Source organism: Phoxinus phoxinus (assembly GCF_949152265.1).
Source record: "Phoxinus phoxinus genome assembly, chromosome: 23".
NCBI lineage: Eukaryota > Metazoa > Chordata > Actinopteri > Cypriniformes > Leuciscidae > Phoxinus > Phoxinus phoxinus.
Window position 1 is genome coordinate 5,118,350 of NC_136898.1, and position 19,666 is coordinate 5,138,015.

At 38.4% G+C, this 19,666-nt stretch overlaps 1 protein-coding gene across 2 annotated transcripts; it reads left to right on the forward strand.

The window, feature by feature from the left end:
* Positions 1-794: 794 nt before the first annotated feature.
* Positions 795-12,132, forward strand: septin5b (septin 5b). 2 transcript variants are annotated; one of them, XM_079598867.1, is made up of 12 exons: positions 978-1,042; positions 1,199-1,212; positions 3,692-3,782; positions 5,722-5,808; positions 5,885-6,008; positions 6,094-6,228; positions 8,160-8,277; positions 8,413-8,514; positions 10,117-10,213; positions 10,352-10,487; positions 10,584-10,686; positions 10,940-12,042. In XM_079598867.1, exons 1-12 carry the CDS (start codon positions 1,000-1,002, stop codon positions 11,000-11,002), a joined length of 1,113 nt encoding a protein of 370 aa, XP_079454993.1. In that variant the 5' UTR covers positions 978-999; the 3' UTR covers positions 11,003-12,042. The 2 variants fall into 2 exon arrangements, with proteins under 2 accessions (XP_079454992.1, XP_079454993.1); XM_079598866.1 differs by lacking the exon at positions 1,199-1,212 and having other exon boundaries at positions 795-1,056; positions 10,940-12,132.
* The last annotated feature ends 7,534 nt before the right edge of the window (positions 12,133-19,666 follow it).

Below are 19,666 nucleotides of genomic sequence, written 5' to 3' on the forward strand. Positions count from 1 at the left end.
GTTTTCAATTCAGTGGCCGGCAGTTTCTGAAGATATATACAATATTATTTCCTCAACAAACTTAAAACGTTCAGAGGAAATTTCTCTCTCAATACAGGCCACATTAATTCACTGGCATACTTCGTTCCCCCCCAACAAGGTTACAATGTCAGCATGTTCCTAATTTAAGCGGCCTTTGCTGTGTTTTTAGAATAAACAACCCGCTCCGTTTCTGACACAGAGAGGAACAATTCCCTATAGCCGGGCTGGTAACCTGTCACAATGTTTCCTGGGCAGTATTTACAGAGCAGGGTCTCACTATTGTGTTTCCTACCAGACATCTTCCTTTCCACAATATCACAATGCATGAGAATACATACATGACCCGGATCATTTGAGCACTCAAAGGCTGTCTCACATACACCCATTCATTCAAACCATTATGGAGAACTACCTACGAGTCTGGATATCACGTTATACTGCCACCATGCGCCTCTGTGTTGAAACAACATCAGAACTGTATTATTTTAATTAACCAATTATTATTATTATTTTATATTTAACTAAATAATTAAACACAGCAACACTTTAGGTATGTCGAATGATTGGTCATTTTGAAAGTGTCCGTTTATTTATTAATAAATCCTAACAGTATTTGTAAATCATATGGTCTTTATTTTATGTAAATATCGATTTATTATCAGTTTTATGAGATCAATGAAATTAATTCGCAAATGGTTGGCCCTATATGATCAGATGTAGCTACTGTTAGATCGTTCTTCTCCGCATTAGGCAGCATCATAATTATTCCAGCTGTTCTGAACGCCAAAATATGAAACCTACTATGGCTAAACCTCTTCTAATGAATATTAATTACGTAATAATGCAGTCGCGCGGTTGCCACCCAATAGCAGTAGTCTTTAAATAGAGCGTCCAATGAGAAGGCTGGGTAAATGAATATTAATGAGCAAGCCTTCTCCATACTACGGTTTGGGATTTCGCGTTCCGAAAGCGGTCGGGATGACGAGCAGCGCCAGGTACAAGAGCCGAACGGTGAAATCAGGTAAGATGTGTGAAGTATTAACGGCATGTGACTGAAATAGCTGCGGGACTTAATAAAGGAAATGTAATGTCTGTTTGCATCAATCGTTGTGGATTTCTCAACGCTTGAATGGGCGTCTGCATCCTTCACCTGATGCGGGCATCTCACACCACACAGCAGAGGATGGAGAGGTAAGCATGCTTTATTGTCTGTAATCATCAATATAAACAGTGAGCTGCATTTCTATGAGTTTAGCATAGGTTAATCCACATCTGTGAGCATGCATAGGCTATTTCTGGGACGCTGCTATGAATAGCGGTCCTGCACCATCACTCACAGCTTCCGTCTACAGCTGTTTGTTCAGGAGAGTAACAATGAACACCAAAATATCATATGCTGTATATTTGATCAGGCATTTAAGGATTGCAAATATCTCTTCCATCAAATTCATGGATGCTGTCCATTTTCAGAGATGCATGAAACTAATCCTCACCGCCTGCTTTCAGTGTCCCACATTTCACATGTCTCTGTTTAACCTCACTGTAAAGCAGCAGGAGAATTGCATCCATTGCATCATTTGAGAACAATGAGAACGATGCTGATACCATCATCATTAGCCACCGTCTTAAAGTTTTCATTAAATGTCACTGAATCTAATTACATAACTATTTTAAATTATATGCGTCATGTGTGGATCTCAAAGAAAGGCCATATTCCACCTCCAACACCATATAGAAAAGTAATTTTGCTGAAAAGAAAATGAACCATGCTTCATTGTGACACTAATACACATTACTATAATGTGAATTAGGGGAGAAATGTGTTTTTAATATTAGAGAAATAAAGTCACACTGCAAAACAATGCATAATAAAATAATAGTCTTTTCTTTTAAATTACTGGGGGGAAATTGACCCATGTAGTGCTTTTAATTATTATAAACATGCTTGTTAATTAATTCTAAGATTTTTTTCTTTTTTGCAATGTTTTGTGGTATTTTTCTGATTTCACATTCTCTTAAGAAAGCATGATACGTGTGAGTTAAGCTGATGTTCATGTGGTCTGCTGTGCACTGGCTTAGAAAATGTTGAAATGTGCACTTGGCTTTCCGTATGTCCACCCGAGGGCGAACTGTCAGTCATTCTGGACGACTGATGAAAGTAACGCCAATGCCTCTTTCTGCTAGGAAACCTCCAATTCATTTCCTGCTTTATTTCTCTGTGAACGCCCACGAATGCACGCACACGCTTTCCAATGACTGAGACTGTTGCCAAGTGTGCTTGAAAGCCAAATCCAATATCCATGGCCCTAGGTGAGGATAAACCTCTCTCCAGACAGACCAAACAATCCTGGAGATGAAGCCAAGCGGGAGAGTCTATTGAACAAAGATAGATCTTAAGTAGTTGACCTCCACTTTCTGATCCAAAATTGCTATTGAATGCTTTCTCAAAAGCAAACTCTACTAATTATTCTTATTGTGTTTTTAATACAAACACAGATTCAGACTTGGCCATTCAGTCATGCACAGCCATTCCTTTCCTATAGATTTGCATATACTCTGCTGTAAGGTGAATTGGACCAATAAACAGGGCCATTTTTGCATATTCGTGATGCAAACCAAGCATAATGATTATATATGACAGCAGAGAGGTTTTATATAATAGAATAAATGATGTAATATTTGAAATATGGACCGTGAGGCCTTCAGGCATGACCGCTCCCGCACAGACTCACTAAGCACAATGAAACATGGCAGGAATTGTGGGATTGCCCTAGTAATGTAGCACGTGTGGCATACATCAGGCTGGCTGTGAATGTTGGGGGTTGGGCGCTTGGATTCATTTTTATCCCTTCAGCTACCACATGATTTGGCTTGCCTATGTCCGCTTTTTGCATAGTGTACAGTTGTTTTGATGTGGAAATTAATGTGGTAGTATTAGCATTGTATTATTAAAGGGATAGTTCACACAAAAATGAAACTTGTCATTAATTACTCACCCTCATGTCAATCCAAACCTGTAAGACTTTCGTTCATCTTTGGAACACAAACTAAGATATTTTTGATGAAATCTGAGAGGTTTCTGAACCAGCCAACGTCATTTCAACTTTCAAGGCCAAGAAAGGTAGTAAAAACATCGCTAAAATAGTCCATGTGACTACAGTGGTTTAACCTTAATGTTATGAAGCGACGAGAATACTTTTTTGTGCGCAAACCCCCGCCCCATAACGACATTGTTCAACAATCTCTTCTGTTGACGTTGTGTAAAGAGTGCAGCGCTTCCTGGTTCTACGTCAGAACGTAGGCTCGCTATTGGCCGACGCTGGTCATGTGAGCACCACGACACATGCGTGTGAAGCTGACGCAGGGGCTAGCCAATAGAGAGCCTAAGTCCCTCCCCTTCCGGTGGACCACCATGGGACCTTATTTCGGAAAAATATTGTATGGTAGTCAATGGCGAGAGACAACAAATATTTTGATCTCGTTTGAATTGTGCCCTGAATTACACATATGATGTTTTCTTATTTCAACAAAAATATCTTAACTTGTGTTCCAAAGAAGAACGAAGGTCTTACAAGTTTGGTACGAAATGAGGGCGAGAAATTAATTATAGAATTTTCCGTTTTGGGGGAACTAACCCCTTATATTATGCCATTATAATCCAATTTTTCAGGAAAAAGAGTATGTCGGCTTCGCCACCCTCCCAAACCAGGTTCACAGGAAGTCGGTCAAAAAAGGCTTTGATTTTACACTCATGGTGGCAGGTGAGTTTCCTCATCACCAGTGTTGTTATTGTTAACTAAAGCTATAATTAGAACTATTAAATATTGTTTTCCTTCATTGAAATAAAGCTGAAATAAAACATAAATATTGGATGAAAAACTTAAAGGGGACCTATTATACAAAATTCACTTTTATAAGGTGTTAGAGCACAGATGTGTGTCCACAGTGTGTATAAACAACCAGCTTATAATAGTACAAATCCACCCACTCCTTTTTAATAATCCCCATGAATCATAAACAGTCTCTCCAAACGAGTGCTTCCAGAAGCCCCGTCCACGACTGGTGACGATCTGCCCTATTGGCATAGATCCCGCCCTGAGTGAGCCGCAGTGGTCCGCCATTCCTGTTTCCTTGCTGGAGATATACAATGTCTGCTCTGCACCAAAAAAACATTACAAATGTTCTGTAATTGGATGTACCAATGAACATAAGAGTCTCCAAAGACTCTCGGCATTTGAGCCACTGAGGACACCGTAGTTGAATTTAATTTGAAGGAAACATGCCAAAGAAAGTCGTTAAAGTGTTATAAATTTGCGCAAATCATTTTACGCCGGACTGCTTCACAAACGAGGGTCTGTGAAAAAGGGATTGTTTATGAAAATTTTTAGATTAACATGACCGTACATCGATGAGTTGACACTTAACTCCACAACAGCTACATAAATGTATTCACTAACCATTCAGAATCGTCCAGTTACAGCTGAACACCTCTACTGAAAATTTCTGACATTTTGACTGTGACATTCTTCATTTTTGTTGTTGTCAGAGTATCCGAAGCATGAGCTGTAAAGGCTCCGCCCTCTTCTGGAAAGCTCATTTGCATTTAAAGATATATGTAGAAAACAGCATGTTTTCCCTTCCACTCCTAAAATGGGCATTAACAAACAAGGTATAATAAATGACTGAGACTTATATTACGTGCTTCTTGCAGCGACTGGCGTGAGGGCGGGCAAACTGTCACTCACATGAGATCGTCCAATATCAAACCACAACAATCCAATCAATTCCTGATAGACATTCAAGTCCCGCCCTACATTTTTTCCTCATTCCAGAAGCTGTTTCATTCAGTTATACACCACAATGGAGAAGAAGAAAAGATTATTGCAACTTCTGTTTCATGCCCTTGAAATAAAATAAGTTTAAGTTCAATTACTAAAATGACTAAAACTGAAATAAATAGAAAATAAAGCTAAATAGAAATAAAAAGTCACAAAATAACTTAAATGAAAGCTGAAAATATAAAAATAATACTCAAAATATTACTGAATACTATGATTATATATAAATAATACTTAAACCACACTGCTTATCATCAAAACAGGAAGTAAAAATTATTTTTGCCACTTTTAATGATTCAGCCCTAGTGAAAAATAAATATACCAAAATGTATACTAGACATACATTTACATATTTATGTAGTTAATATAAATACCCTGCAATTGTACTGTTGGTATAGGCTACTAAATTGATATACTTAAAGTCTGCTAAATTGGAATAACTAATTTTGTACTTAATGCACTTTAGTTATCCAGAATAGGTCCTTACAATATCTAAAATACTTTAAATATCTTACATTTAACGGCAGGTATTATACAGTGATCATAGTATCCTTACTAAAAGTGATATTAAAACACATTTTAGGCTTAATATTAAGAAATGTGCATTGTGCAATAAAGTTTCATTATAATGTTTATATCAGTAAGTCTTAAGTGATATGTCAATAAATATGTTAATAGATTTGTACTATACTTAGTATGAAATAAATATATTTTAAATACATTTTAGTCTAGTTTTTTCCCACTATATGGAGATTAAGGAGAGACGACAAAATTCAATCGTGCCTCGACCACATGAGTGTGACATCTCAATGTATCTGGGCCATAAGTGCATTTCTGACTGTTTAAACTGCATGTTTCCCAGGGGAGTCTGGTCTTGGAAAGTCCACCCTCATCAACAGCTTGTTCCTCACAGATCTGTACAAGGACAGGAAACTCCTGAATGCTGAAGGTATATTTCTACTCCCATGCTCGCAGATTTGACTGCAATTTAAATAAAGTCATCAAATAGGTTTTCTGTTGATTAGAGCGTATTAATCAGACTGTGGAGATCATCAAACACACCGTTGACATCGAGGAGAAGGGCGTTAAGCTGAAACTGACCATTGTAGACACACCAGGTTTTGGAGACGCTGTCAATAATACGGAGAGGTACGTACGTACATAGAGTCTGCAGATTTGTTTATTCAATTATAGTTTTTTCTGCTAATCTGACACTTTTCTCTCAATCCTGCAGCTGGAAGGCCAATACTGACTATATTGACCAACAGTTTGAACAGTATTTTCGGGATGAGAGTGGCTTAAACAGGAAGAACATCCAGGATAATCGTGTCCACTGCTGCTTGTACTTCATCCCTCCATTTGGCCATGGGTAATATATGCCTGACTCTATGGCGCAAGTGCACTTAGGCCGTGTCCGAATCCACTTTTGCTGGTTTAACGACAGGAAAAATGGTCGGTGCACCCGGCGCATGGTCTAAAAGGGTTGTCCCTATTCTCTTAATGAGTAATGGGTGTGTTTTGGGTGTAAATGTGCAATAAACCAATCAGAGTCTCATCTCCCATTCCCTTTAAAAGCCAGTTGCACTCGCGCCATGGCAGATTTGCTATTTACATGACGGAATTTGCAAGCGCAAAGACTGAGCGCTTCTCCAGAGCGCAAACGGATCTGCTCGTCCACGAGGTTAAAGTGCGCAAGCAGACCATCTACGGGACAAGCCGGATTCCACCATATCTTTATGTACACAATATCTTGTACATTGTTTTACATTTTCATATTTAAAAATGTTTGTGTGCTGCTGCGCGTGCATGTGTGTGTAATAAGCAATGTGTACGTGCGTTGTGCACCCACCTATAGGCTCACATCAAATAACAAAAAAACATCTCTTTAAAGGACAAGTTCGGTATTTTACACTTAAAGCCCTGTTTACAGATCGTATCTGATGAAATAGAACGGTTAAGATTAAAATTTGGACACATGCTCCTGTCCCGAGAATTTTAGTTTTATTTAGCGTTTGTAGACCTATTTTGCCAAACGCGTCACACCCAGATTCTTCCGTTGAGAGCTTGAATAATAGACACCAGTTGGTGGCGATAATGCACCTTTGCCGATTGCAAGCAAACCGCTGGCATTTCATTTAATACACAGAAGAAGCAGAAGAAGAAGCGGCGGAGGAATAACGTACCTCACACAGCACATTCAATACAATCAATGGAGTTGGACAAACACTACGATAAAACCTGTTGGAATGCATCTTTTTCAGCGTTTTTTTTTGGGCCCGTATCAGTGAACACCCGACCACTCGGTGAGTTTCGCGTCTTTGTAAACGAAAGTTTAATGTGTTTTAGGAAGGAATCTTCCAGTGGCCATAGACAACCATTGTGTGGGGGTGGGGGGGAAGCGAAATAAACCCAAAATTCTCGGGACTGGAACATGTGTCCAAATTTTAAACTTAACCGTTCTATTTCATCAGATACGATCTGTAAATAGGGCTTTAAGTGTAAAATACCGAACTTGTCCTTTAAATAACAAAAAATATATATTTTAGTTATACTTTAGACCAGGTTTTTGTTGCTCACAGGCGCAGTCTGTTTCAGTTTCCTCAAAATAGCAACACGCCAATAATGCGCCTGAACACACCACGTTTTCAGACCAGCACGCCTATGGGCGCACAAATGGGCGCAAATGTATTTGTCATTTAAAGGCACACTATGCAAGATTTGTACCTTAATATAACATCTTCGAAGTCATTTCGATGGTAAACAAACTCGTAGTAGGGCGAATCATCAGACGCCGCAGGCAAAACCAGCAATGCAGGTTTGAGAGGTGGCGCCCCACCAAATCTCGCGAGAATCACAACTTGCTTTACGGTACAACATATGCAATTATGCAGTAGCCTAATTTTTGCATGAAATCGTGAAACATTACCTGGTCAGTAGACATCTTCAGAGTGCCTGTTCGATGTCCGACGCTTCTATCCTACTGAACAGGTACCGGTATACAGGGGGAGGGGATCAGACTCTGCGTGAGTGGTATTTACGACAGTAACATTAAATACAAGTACTCTAGGGGTTGCTGTTTGACAAAAACGGAAATCTTGCATAGTGTGCCTTTAAACAACGTGGCGCAGGATGTGAAAATGATAACTATGTCAGGCTGAAACTAGCAAAAAACACTTGCGTCGCGCCATATTGCGTCAGGTGTATGATAGGGCCCTATAAGTATATGTATATTTTGACAGCAAAGTAAACATAGCATCTCAGACCGGATAAGCTCACTCACTCTCTCTGCTCTCCTCCCAGGCTGCGGCCCGTGGACGTGGAGTTTATGAAGGCTCTGCAGGACAAGGTGAACGTGGTTCCACTCATTTCCAAGGCTGACTGTCTGACGCCAGCGGAGATGAGGAAGATGAAGGACAGGGTAAAGCGGATCCACGTCCACCTCAGCCTGTTTATACATGCACACGCTCAGTTCACAATCATACGCACAGCGTGTCCTTGCTCGATAGTGTCAGGGCTTCTGACGTAACCAATGTTTTCGATCCTTCTATTCAAGGTGAGAGAGGAGATTGAGAAGTTCGGAATCAAAGTGTACCAGTTCCCAGACTGTGATTCCGATGAGGACGAGGAGCTCAAGCAACAGGACCGAGAGCTGAAGGTCCGTTTTATGACTTATAAATGGATGCTTGAGTACTTAATGACTCAAGACATGAACATTTTTATTTTCTGTTCCGTCCAAGGCTGATGTCTGGTTCATAAGGTCCATGACAGGGAAAAAAAACAGTATTAGTTTGAGTAAGAATGAAAGTATTTTACTACGAAACCAAGTGAGCTGCCTCCGTCAAGGGGTTCAAAAATGTATCACGGTTTCCACAAAAATATTAAGCAACATTGACAATAATAAGAAATGTTTCTTGAGCAGCAAATCAGCATATTAGAATGATTTCTGAAGGATCATGTGACACTGAAGACTGGAGTAATGATGCTGAAAATTCAGCTTAGTCCAAGGAATAAATTATGTTTTAAAATATATTCAAAAAGAAAACAGTTGTTTTTAAAATGTAATAATTAGTGAAACCAAGTGAACTTAAATAAAATAATAAATAAAATAAAAATAAAATACAAAATATTTCACCCGAATAAGGGACACCATCCAGAGTTATTTTAGTGTGACTTTGATACTATTATAGTTTTGATCAATATTTTGAATTATTTTTTGTTTTATTTTAATTTTAATTTTAGTAATTGTGTTTTTGCAATTTTTATTAGTTTATAAGTTAATTTTTTTTAGTTTTTCAGTTTTAGTTATGGTAGTATATCAAGTTAAACTGAAAGAACTAAACCAAATGCAACTAAATGCAACTAGCAACTAGCTTAAATAAAAAAGCGTAATTAAAAAAATTCTATATTTTATACATTTACAGTTTCATTTATTTCAAGTAACGTACATTTAAAAAAAACATTTGTTTAAAGGTGCTGTATGGAGTTTTCAGCGGCATCTAGCGGCGATGTTTCAGATTGCAACCAATACGTTTACAAGCGAGTGCTCGTGCGCGTGCTTTCTTTTGTGTTGGTATTATTATGTGGAGTTTGTGTTGGAGTCTGTGTTGTGCTAGTCGTTTCCTAGTATTAGCAGACTCCATGTCATAAAGTTGCAGTGTCGTCGCTGTTGAGTGCAAAGTCAGTAGACGAGGCGAGAGGCGAGAGGCGAGACGCTCAGGTCTCAGTCACGTCACTGGATTTCGCGGCAAATCCGACCCGGAGCATCACATAGAAATAGGAATACTTGCTTTCAGAGGTAATAGCAAAACCCGCCAAGTGGATCATTTTATTGTGAGATTACAACCCCTTCACACACAGGTAATAAAAAATGGATTCATTTTAGTAGAAAAACTCCATACAGCACCTTTAAACCCTGTCACAATCTTCAAAAAAATGTCTATAAACTCAACTCTTCCTGGAGAAACTGCTAACTAACTACCTAACTTACTAACTAATTCACAGACAAGGCTTAAGCTAGTCTGAGACTAAAATACATGTTTGAGCTGTTTTAACTGAAAGCAACTTGAAAATCTTGTTTTGTCTCAAGATTCACACCAGTAATGTTTTTTTCAAAGACACATTTATAAAAGCCATTTAAATGTCCTAATTAAACTAAGGCCTAATCCTGGCTTAATCTAAGCCCTGTCTGTGAAACCAGGCCTAAAAGCATTAAAACTTAGAAGCAATAAATATTAATCTCTATGTTTTGTGCTTTTAGGAGAGCACTCCATTTGCTGTGATTGGAAGCAACACAATAGTGGAGGTCAAAGGTCAGCGGGTGAGAGGGAGACTTTACCCATGGGGTATTGTGGAAGGTCAGTACAAATCTGTGCTTGAATATCTACATTTTGCACAAGACAAACTCTGTACATACATCGAAAGTAAGACTTCAAAATGTATATAGTTAACCAACTAGATACATTTCAACCCCCTCCAACTCTTTTTCGTCACAGTGGACAATCAGTCCCATTGCGATTTCGTCAAGCTGAGGACCATGTTGATTCGCTCACACATGCACGACCTGAAAGACATCACGTGTGACGTGCACTATGAAAACTACAGGGCGCAGTGCATTCAGCAAATGACAAGGTAAGTCACAATGGTTTTTCCAAATATCTTACTAAACATAATAGGAAAAAATACTCAGCCATTGAGTTTGCTTATGAAATGTTCTGTTTTCTCCAGCAAACTGACCCAGGATAATCGCGTGGAGAGTCCCATCCCGATACTACCACTGTCCACCCCTGACGTAGAGACAGAAAAGCTGATAAAGATGAAGGATGAAGAGGTCAGCAGTCCTGCTTAATCTAGCTATTTCATTTCTTAAAGGGATAGTTCACCCAAAAACAAAAAATTTGTCATCATTTACTCACCCTCAAGTGGTTCCAAACCTGTGTGAGACAGAATTTTCATTTTTGGGTGAACTATCCCTTTAACTTTCTAAATGTGGCCCTGAGCACAAAACTAGTCAGGAAAATAGTATGTTTTAGACATTTGCAAATGCTGAATCTGCCTAATATTGTTCACTTTGTCCCCTACAGTTGCGGAGGATGCAGGAGATGCTTCAGAAAATGCAACAGCAGATGCATGAACAGGACCTGTGAATCTATTCCTGCACAGAAACGTCTGATTTATACTTCTGCTTGTCTGCAAGCAGACACACACTTTAACATCACACTGAAGGATATGCAGTAGTGAAACAAACAAACAAACAAACAAACAAACAAACAAACAAATGTATTTGTATGTTAAAACACAATACACAGATATGAATGCATGTGTTGAGCACTGCGGTTAACAGGGTCACTTCTGAGCCTGATATTTAAAACCAGGCTCAAAGTAGAAATATTTAGTTACGCTAAATGATTTAGTGATTCGTTCGTTTTCACACTTTGTACAGTCTGTGATGCTGTATGACTGTTTCCATGGCAAAGACTGCTTTATTCACAGTAGACATGGCAAATGTTCTGTCTTGTTCTATTTTTTGTGACCTGTTAAATTTTTAAATTATTTTTAGTGTGTGCGGGTGTGTGTGCCGATTTGCTTGCGGAAAACTAAACATTTGAGTGATTTTCTACTTTTGAAGCAGCTATACCAACAAAGTCATTACATTTTGAACGAGGTTTACGCAGTTACGAAGTATCAACATTTGCTGTTAAGAGCAAACCCTTTAACAGTATTATTAAACCTTAATTATTTTTCATTGTTTATTAATTTACTTGTCTCTGAAGGCCTTATCAGAGCACCCTTCAGTTGCAAACTTTGCTGTATGTTAAAGAGAATTTTCTCAGATCAAACATTCTTTTATCAACTACACATAAAAAAAGTCATTCTTTTAGACAACTTGTATAATTCCGGTCATAATATGCCACTTAAGCCACTTAATATGCCACTAAAATACCAAATTATTTGTAATATTTAAAAAAAATAAAAGTGGAAATCAGACCATCTTTATCAGTAAAAAGGCTCTGAGATATTTTAATATCACCTGTTGTTGGTTTTTAGATGAATGCATTGAGATTTTGATCTGTATGTGTTTATTCAAGCTATTCCTATGAGCATGATAAATGCACCATCTGTCATATATTATGATTCCTTTGACAAATAAACACATCCTCTGTGGTAGAGCCTGTCTGATCTGTACATATTTTCATCATTGTTAAATGTTTTTTTTTAGATTGCTCATTTCCAAATTCATGTTTCATGGTAGCCTATGCTATTTTGGTACATCGCCATGTATTCAAATTACACTCTAAAAAAATGCTGGGTTAAAACAACCCAATTTGGGTTGTTTTGGCAACCCAACGCTGGGTCAAATATGGACTAACCCAACGGTGGGTTATTTTAACTCAGCTGGTTGGGTTAAATCTTTGACCCAACATGCTGGGTTGTTTTATTTAGCTCAACTATTGATTAAAAATTACTACATTGCTGGTTAAAAATAAACCTGGAATTGGTTTGAAAATACTGAGTGCAGAGAATTAGTACCAGAGGAAACAGTAATAATCAAAGGAGAATATTTATTAATCAAAATGTAAGAAATTCACAGAAAAATTATTTGCACTGCCCTGTCTGGTGAAATACTTGGCTCTGCAAGTAAAAATAATTTTAACAACAATGAAATTAAGGGCATTTGCCAAAATAATAAACTTGTTTTTAGTAAAAGATAACAAATTTAAACATTTACCTGGTATAACCAAGATGCTGCTCATGGCTTGAGAATCATCCTTCTCACGGCTTGCGCAGGTTTCGCGGCTTGCGCAGTTTTTACGGCTTGCACAGTTTTCACGGCGTGATCTCTTTCTGACATTTCTTAGGCGTTCCTCCAGGAATCCAGTAGCTGGACGATGGCTTCGTCCTGGGCTGAACCATGCTTCCTAAAAACACATGTAACCCTTTTCTTAACCCTAGGGGTTAATTTAAATATTTCCCAAACAAGAAAACCTGGATTTCCGGCAGTTGAATGGTGAATTTGGCCGGTATTTCTCTTTAAATGCAAATTGACGTAAATTATATATTTTTTCCTATACCAATTACACAATACTTGTACTAAAATAATAAATTAAACAATTCTTATTTATGGTTTCCCAGAAATCAGTACGTTGTTAAATGAATTAACTTGCCAAACTACAAATAAATACCAGAACACAAATGTTAAGAATTAAACAAAAAAGAATAACAAATTTATTTATTTTTTACACTACTATAATAACCCCCTTTAAAAGAAAGAAAACAAGAAATGCCTTTTCGAAGACAGATAAACACTTATACCCAATGGTATGTAAATTACTCTCTTGTAAATAAAATGTACAAATCAACTTTTCAGTCTCAGAATTGTTCTTTGTCTCTCTTATATTTTTTTTACACTTGCATTTTTACCCTTTACCTTTTCTACTTTAACACACTGTCCTCAATCAGTATATCAGTTGACAAATAAAATAAAAACTGTTAGATATAAACACTTTTTCCCTGCAACATGTTGAGCAATAAGGAAAATTGAACAATATTTCCTTCAAAAACAATTAAACACAACTCTGTGATTCACAACGAGAGGTTTTCTTTCTCTCTCTCTGTATGCAAATTAGTTGCAAGTCAGTGACGCAGTCAAATATACGCGAGTCAGTAACTCAGTCAAATATATTCGTTCGTTATCGTTGGGGCCCAGTTCGTTGGTGCACAGTTGCAGCTGATGAATTAAATGTAGATTACTCCCGCACATTCAACAGTCCCAAAATGAGTTCACTTACGTCCATCCGACGAAAGCAGCAATGATGAAGTCACTTAATACGAACGCAGTTACAAACGAGCAGTCCCGGACACGCGATGAATGCAGTTGATCCAATTCCCACGATGACGAACCACACGATCTTTTCAGTCCCGGATGAATTCCGAAGTCCACCACGAACATCCAATAAGTTCGACACACTTATTGACCATGAATTTGAGTGTCACTAGCTTTAAAGGTAGGGTAGGTCAGAATTGTCTAAAAAAAACTTTTATTCAAATTTGTTTAAACTGTCTTTATATACCAATGCATAATTAAAATGTAAGTACTCTGATAAAAAGAGTATAAAAATCGAGTGACTCTAGACCGTTTAATCTTCATTAAACACAGCTCATTAATTCCATTCACTCCCACCTAAAAACGGGTGCGCGACTGCGCGCACGTGGGCAGAGCCAGTAATAACGGCGGTAGTCATGGCGACGTCGAGTGACAGTCGCGCAAGCCAATCCTGTGATTCGTCCCGAATGGAAATAATGAGCTGTGTTTAATGAAGATTAAACGGTCTAGAGTCACTCGATTTTTATACTCTTTTTATCAGAGTACTTACATTTTAATTATACATTGATATATATAGAAAGTTTAATCAAATTTGGTAAAAAGTTTTTATATAAATCCTACCTACCCTACCTTTAAAGGCCTCGATGCACACGTCTATACTCAGCGCGTTGACTCAAAGATCACAGAAAAGATAACAGAAATAAAAAAAACACTTCAAATATCAAAAACAAAATAAACCAAGCGTCGTGTTTCTACATTTTGGGCCTTATATTACATATAATATATGAAGTCTCCAAAATGACGCACTTCTAACACCAGCAGTCAAATTGTCTACCGTCTTCTCGGTCTTCTCAAGCCATGTGCGATACTCCTCCCCCTTCACGTAACTCACGTTATGACGCAAACTAATCATGCTCAACAGTCACTGGCCAGCAATAGTACATTTACATTCAAGACTCTTTCATTGGATATGAAACAAAACATGTAGTTATATCACATTGAAATAAATAAAAAAAAATTGTAAAAGCACAAATTTCAATACTTCAAAATAAAAATAAACATTTATTTTAGGAGTCCCTACACACAAAATAAGTTTGTATCCTGTAGGAATGTGACCGAAACTAAATACTTTATTTGCAAAGGCACAGATAATGAATAACGCAATAAGATAATGAATTAACGTCCCTAAAGGGACATGGTGATGGAAAAAATATGAGATAGGAGGAGAAATTAAGTTTCAATGCTTTTGCGTTTGCTCACAAAAGTTTAACAAATAAACTAGGGTTGTCCGATGTCTATCAAATTGACATCAGACAATGTTTCCAGTGAAAGGTCTGCACGGGACTTTCCCCCCCCCGTCCCGCACCTGCAAGGTTCTATTCCGCACCCACCTGCCCCCGCTTAAAATTCACTCTGTGTTCACCCGCTATCCGCTTATAATGATTTAATTTCTGACCCGACGGGTCCCGCTAAATTTAGATCGTTTCCAGAATCTCATATTTAAACTTCCCCTAAAGAAAGAGGGTATCAGTCATTTAGTTTGTGTAAAACAATCATATAATTCTAATAATTTTTGCACAATAAAATTTTTACTGTTTAAATTAGGCCTGCTACGACAGTCGGTGTTACACGGTGTTCAGTCACAACACCGGTTTCATCACTTAACCACCGCGGCACCGCAAAAAAAAAAAAAAAAAAAGTTTAAAGCATTAAAAATATTGAACAATTGACTAGCGTTGTATGATCACGCTCTTATTAATGTGAATGCTTTTACACCGTTCAAAAGAGACTGTGCTTTAAGTCCTGCCTATTACACATACACACACACAGAAAAGACGCGCGTCGGTAGCCAATTGAGTTCTCTTTCGGATTGAACAAACCATAACACACACAAATGATGCCAAAATGTCCGTTTTGTCGAGTGTCCTCATAAGAGCAGTCTTACATGATTTAAATAAAGTCTAAAATGAACGTAGTCGTGAGAAAATGGGACACGTGTCAGATCGCGTCTGTCAGCAGCGGCTCGTGTCATTAATGTTAATCAAAGAACAAAGCAAATGACTCACTCAGACCTGGCGCCAGGAGGATTATTATACCGGTAGCCTAATAATCAGGAATACACTCCGCTATCTTTTAACACATCTCCGGCGAACGGCTTCTTCACGCAAAAGAAAAACTCTTCATGAAGCGCAGTGAAATTCAGCGACCTATGTGGCGTTTCCTGATGGATCGAGGTTGTTCGTTAACTTAATTTTATATGTGCAATTCACACGAGCTCTAAGCGCATGCGAGACGTCAAACTTTATTAATGAAACAGAAAATCAGAGGAAATCATTTCTGTAGGCTAATGTTTTTTTGTTTTGTTTTTTTACCGGCTTCACACGGCTTTCAGTTACGTGACTGGTGCGGAGACCTGGGGCCCTATTTTAACGATCTGAAACTTAAGTGTCAAAGCGCAAAGCGCAAGTAACTTTGTGGGCGGATCCCGGCGCTGTTGCTATTTTCCCGGCGGGATAAATGACTATTGCGCCTGGCGCAAATCTAAAAGGGGTTGGTCTGAAGTCGCTTCATTATTCATAGGTGTGGTTTGGGCGTAACGTGAAATAAACCAATCAGAGCGTCCTCTCACATTCCCTTTAAGAGCCGGCGCGCTTGTTCCACGGCGAATTGCTATTATAACGGCGGATTTGCCGGCGCACGCCAGGAGCAGTTCACAGCCGAGGAAGCCGACGCTCTCGTCAGGACCGTAAAACACAGAGAAGTGACATTGGGGATGATGGGAGAAACCCACCCAAATCAGCTTCGGTTAAACAGGCGTATAATTTGGGTAAATGTGTAGCCTATCTAGATTTTTTTTTTTTTAAATCTAGATAGATCTTTTTAAACATCTTCACGGACACAACAATGATTTCCCTCGTGTGTTAATATTTTTCCTTGTAATAATGTATGATTTGCAAAAATGAAAACTGCTGCTTCTGTTTATATTAGAGAATCAAAGTGGATGCACGTTAACACGCTACATTATGGCCAAGCACGCGCCCTTAAAATACCATATCACTAACGCGCAACGCGCCACTGTCTTTAGACTGTTTTTTTCCTGGTCAGTGGCGCAATTGCTTTCTAAAACTGGAAAATAGCACCAGGGGAGTTTTGCGCCGGAACACGCCTCCTCTTTGCGCTGAACCACCCCCGCGAGCGCAAGTTCATTCCCTAATTTACTGACGTGCGTCAGGGAAAAGTCCGCTGTGCGCGGGTGCAAAATAGGAATGATACATGCGTCGGTGTACAAAGTCAATTGCGCTGGGTGCAAGATAGGGCCCCTGGAGTGTTATTGACATTTTTTATTTAGTTTTATTCATATTTTGATTTTGATTAATTTTTTACATCGCTCCTCCCACGCAATGAAACCGTTATTACAGGTGTTGTCACAAGTCGATTAACCGGTGGGAGAATATTATCACCGTCACATCCTTAGTTTAAATTTTTCATCGAACTGTCTTGAAAGTAATTTGTATTGTGATTGGGGAAAAAAACTTCATTATGTTATTATTACCAAAGCAGAAAAGAAAAAGAAATATTTGAAGTAACTGCACGGAAATTGTAAAGCATGCATTGCACTGGGCGATATAGTGTGATTATATAAGGTTTTCTTGCGGAGGTGGGGGGAGGAATCACGATGCCGGCACAATATTGTGATGTCTGTCAGCCATCAGCGACGGACGATGGCATCGTCTATCGGCCCAACCCTAAAATGAACGCAAACGCATTGAAATATATTCTCCTCTTCTAATTTTTCCATCACCATGTTCCTTTAGGGGCTCCATAGAATGGGTTACTCATTTTCTCTGCCTTTCTGAATAAGGTATTCAGCTTCAAGAACATCCATAGTGTCCTGTGAATATAACAAGGCCATAGACCACTTTGTTCCATTTAAAATGAAAAGCTTTAGAAATGTGGCAACAAGAAAGTTGTACTTACATAGCCTTTACCCTGGGAGTCCTTTAGACAGGGATATTGCTCAACCAGAGAAACAGCCAAACACATCTTTTTCTTAGAGGATGGGCTAGAAATAATAATAATAAAAATAATTAAGGAGTTTACACATCATTATAATACAGACATGAAAGAATTTCCATCGTTAGACAGACATAGGCCACATACACGATGTAGCTAAATTTGGTTGTCAATTCACCTTTAAAGGGATAGTTCACCCAAAAATGAAAAATCTGGCATTAATTAATCACCTTCATGTTGTTCCAATCCCCTAAGAAGGACAGAAACTTCTCGGATTTCATTTAAAATATCTTCAATTGTGTTTTGAGGATGAACAGAAGTCTTAGGGGATTGGAACAACATGAAGGGATTAATTAATGACAGATTTAACATTTTTGGGTGAACTAGCCCACAGTGCGTAGTACTGTTATGTACAGACACAGTTCAGTAATTTACAGGAGCGACAACCGCATTCTACAACGGGACTGACTCCACAAAATTGCAGTTGGCGAAAATCGCATTTACAGAAATTCTACGTAGTGTGTACAGAACCAAACTGAACAACTAGTTGTTAATGACGTACTTAAACATGTATAGAGTTGTGTATTTTTGTATGTGCACTGCAAGAAATTACAAAGTACGTTTTGAATCAGTGTTGCAAGATCTTGCTAGAAAAACAACAAATAAGAATGAGCCCATAATAAATTCAAATCCAAACGTGTTATCTTGGGAATAAGCCAAATACCAAAATATACATGCACCTGTCTACTTTATTAACTCAATAAACTGGACCACTGGATGGCAACCCTTCAAGAGAGCCAAGATTCTCCCTCTGTGAAGTAGCCTTGCAAACATAAACATGATGGCTTTGTTGACAGTGGTTTAGTTATATAGTCTTTGGTTGCTGTATTATTACTTTGGTTAAAAATAGCCAAACGCGCGAGATGCCCGAACATTGCAATAGTTACCATGGTGTCAATCATCACAGTTTCGAGAGTTCTACTCTATAAACACAAAATTATAATTTAGGGGATTCTCTCCAGTATTTAAATGCAGTTGTCACTCCTGAAAATGTACAGTGTACTTGGCCATAATTTACAGCTCACTCATTTGGCCAAATTCACTTTTGTCAGTTGAATATACAACCCATATGCAATAAAATATACTTTTCATTACGGACAAATGCATACATACTTTTCTCCAAAGCGACTTATGAGGTGTGAAACTAGTATTCTGACCATGCATCTTCGCTGATTTAAAGATAAAGTGTTCTTCTCGACACTGGCCAAAATGTCCTTGCCTTCCACGCTGCTCATTAAGACCTCAGAAATATTCTGTTGTAAAAGACAAAGAAGCAATCTTTTCAAACCCAGCTGCAGAACTAAAAATTTGACTAAATGTGGCTAAACAAGTATATATAATTGCCAAAATTAAAGGAATAGTTCACGCAAAAATTTAAATTCTGTCATTATTTACTCACCTTCATGTTGTTCCAATCCCCTAAGACTTCTGTTCGTCTTCGGAACACAAGTGAAGATATTTTAAATTAAATCTGAGAGGTTTCTGTCCCTCCATTGACAGCTTAAGCAACTGACACTTCGAAAGGCCCAGAAAAAAACATCATGGATGTAGACCATGTTATTCCAGTGGTTCAACTGTAACTTCTTGAAGTGATGGGAATGCTTTTGTATGCCAACCCCCCCCCCCCCCCCCCCCCCCAAAAAAAATAACTACTACTTTTCTTCACTTACACTTCAATCTCTAACGTGCGTTCACGAGAGCTGCTTCTTCTTCTTCCGTCCTCGAGAGCACCACGACACATGTGTTTTGTTGATGCGAGAGCACGACTCTCACTATACAACCTGTATGCTGCAGTACTTCGTAGGCGCTGTACTGTTTTTTTGAAAGCAGAGGACGCTAACGCTGTATTACAGTATGACAATGTTATTACAGTAGTGTTCCTCTTCCTCTGCTTGCAAACAGTAACAGCGCT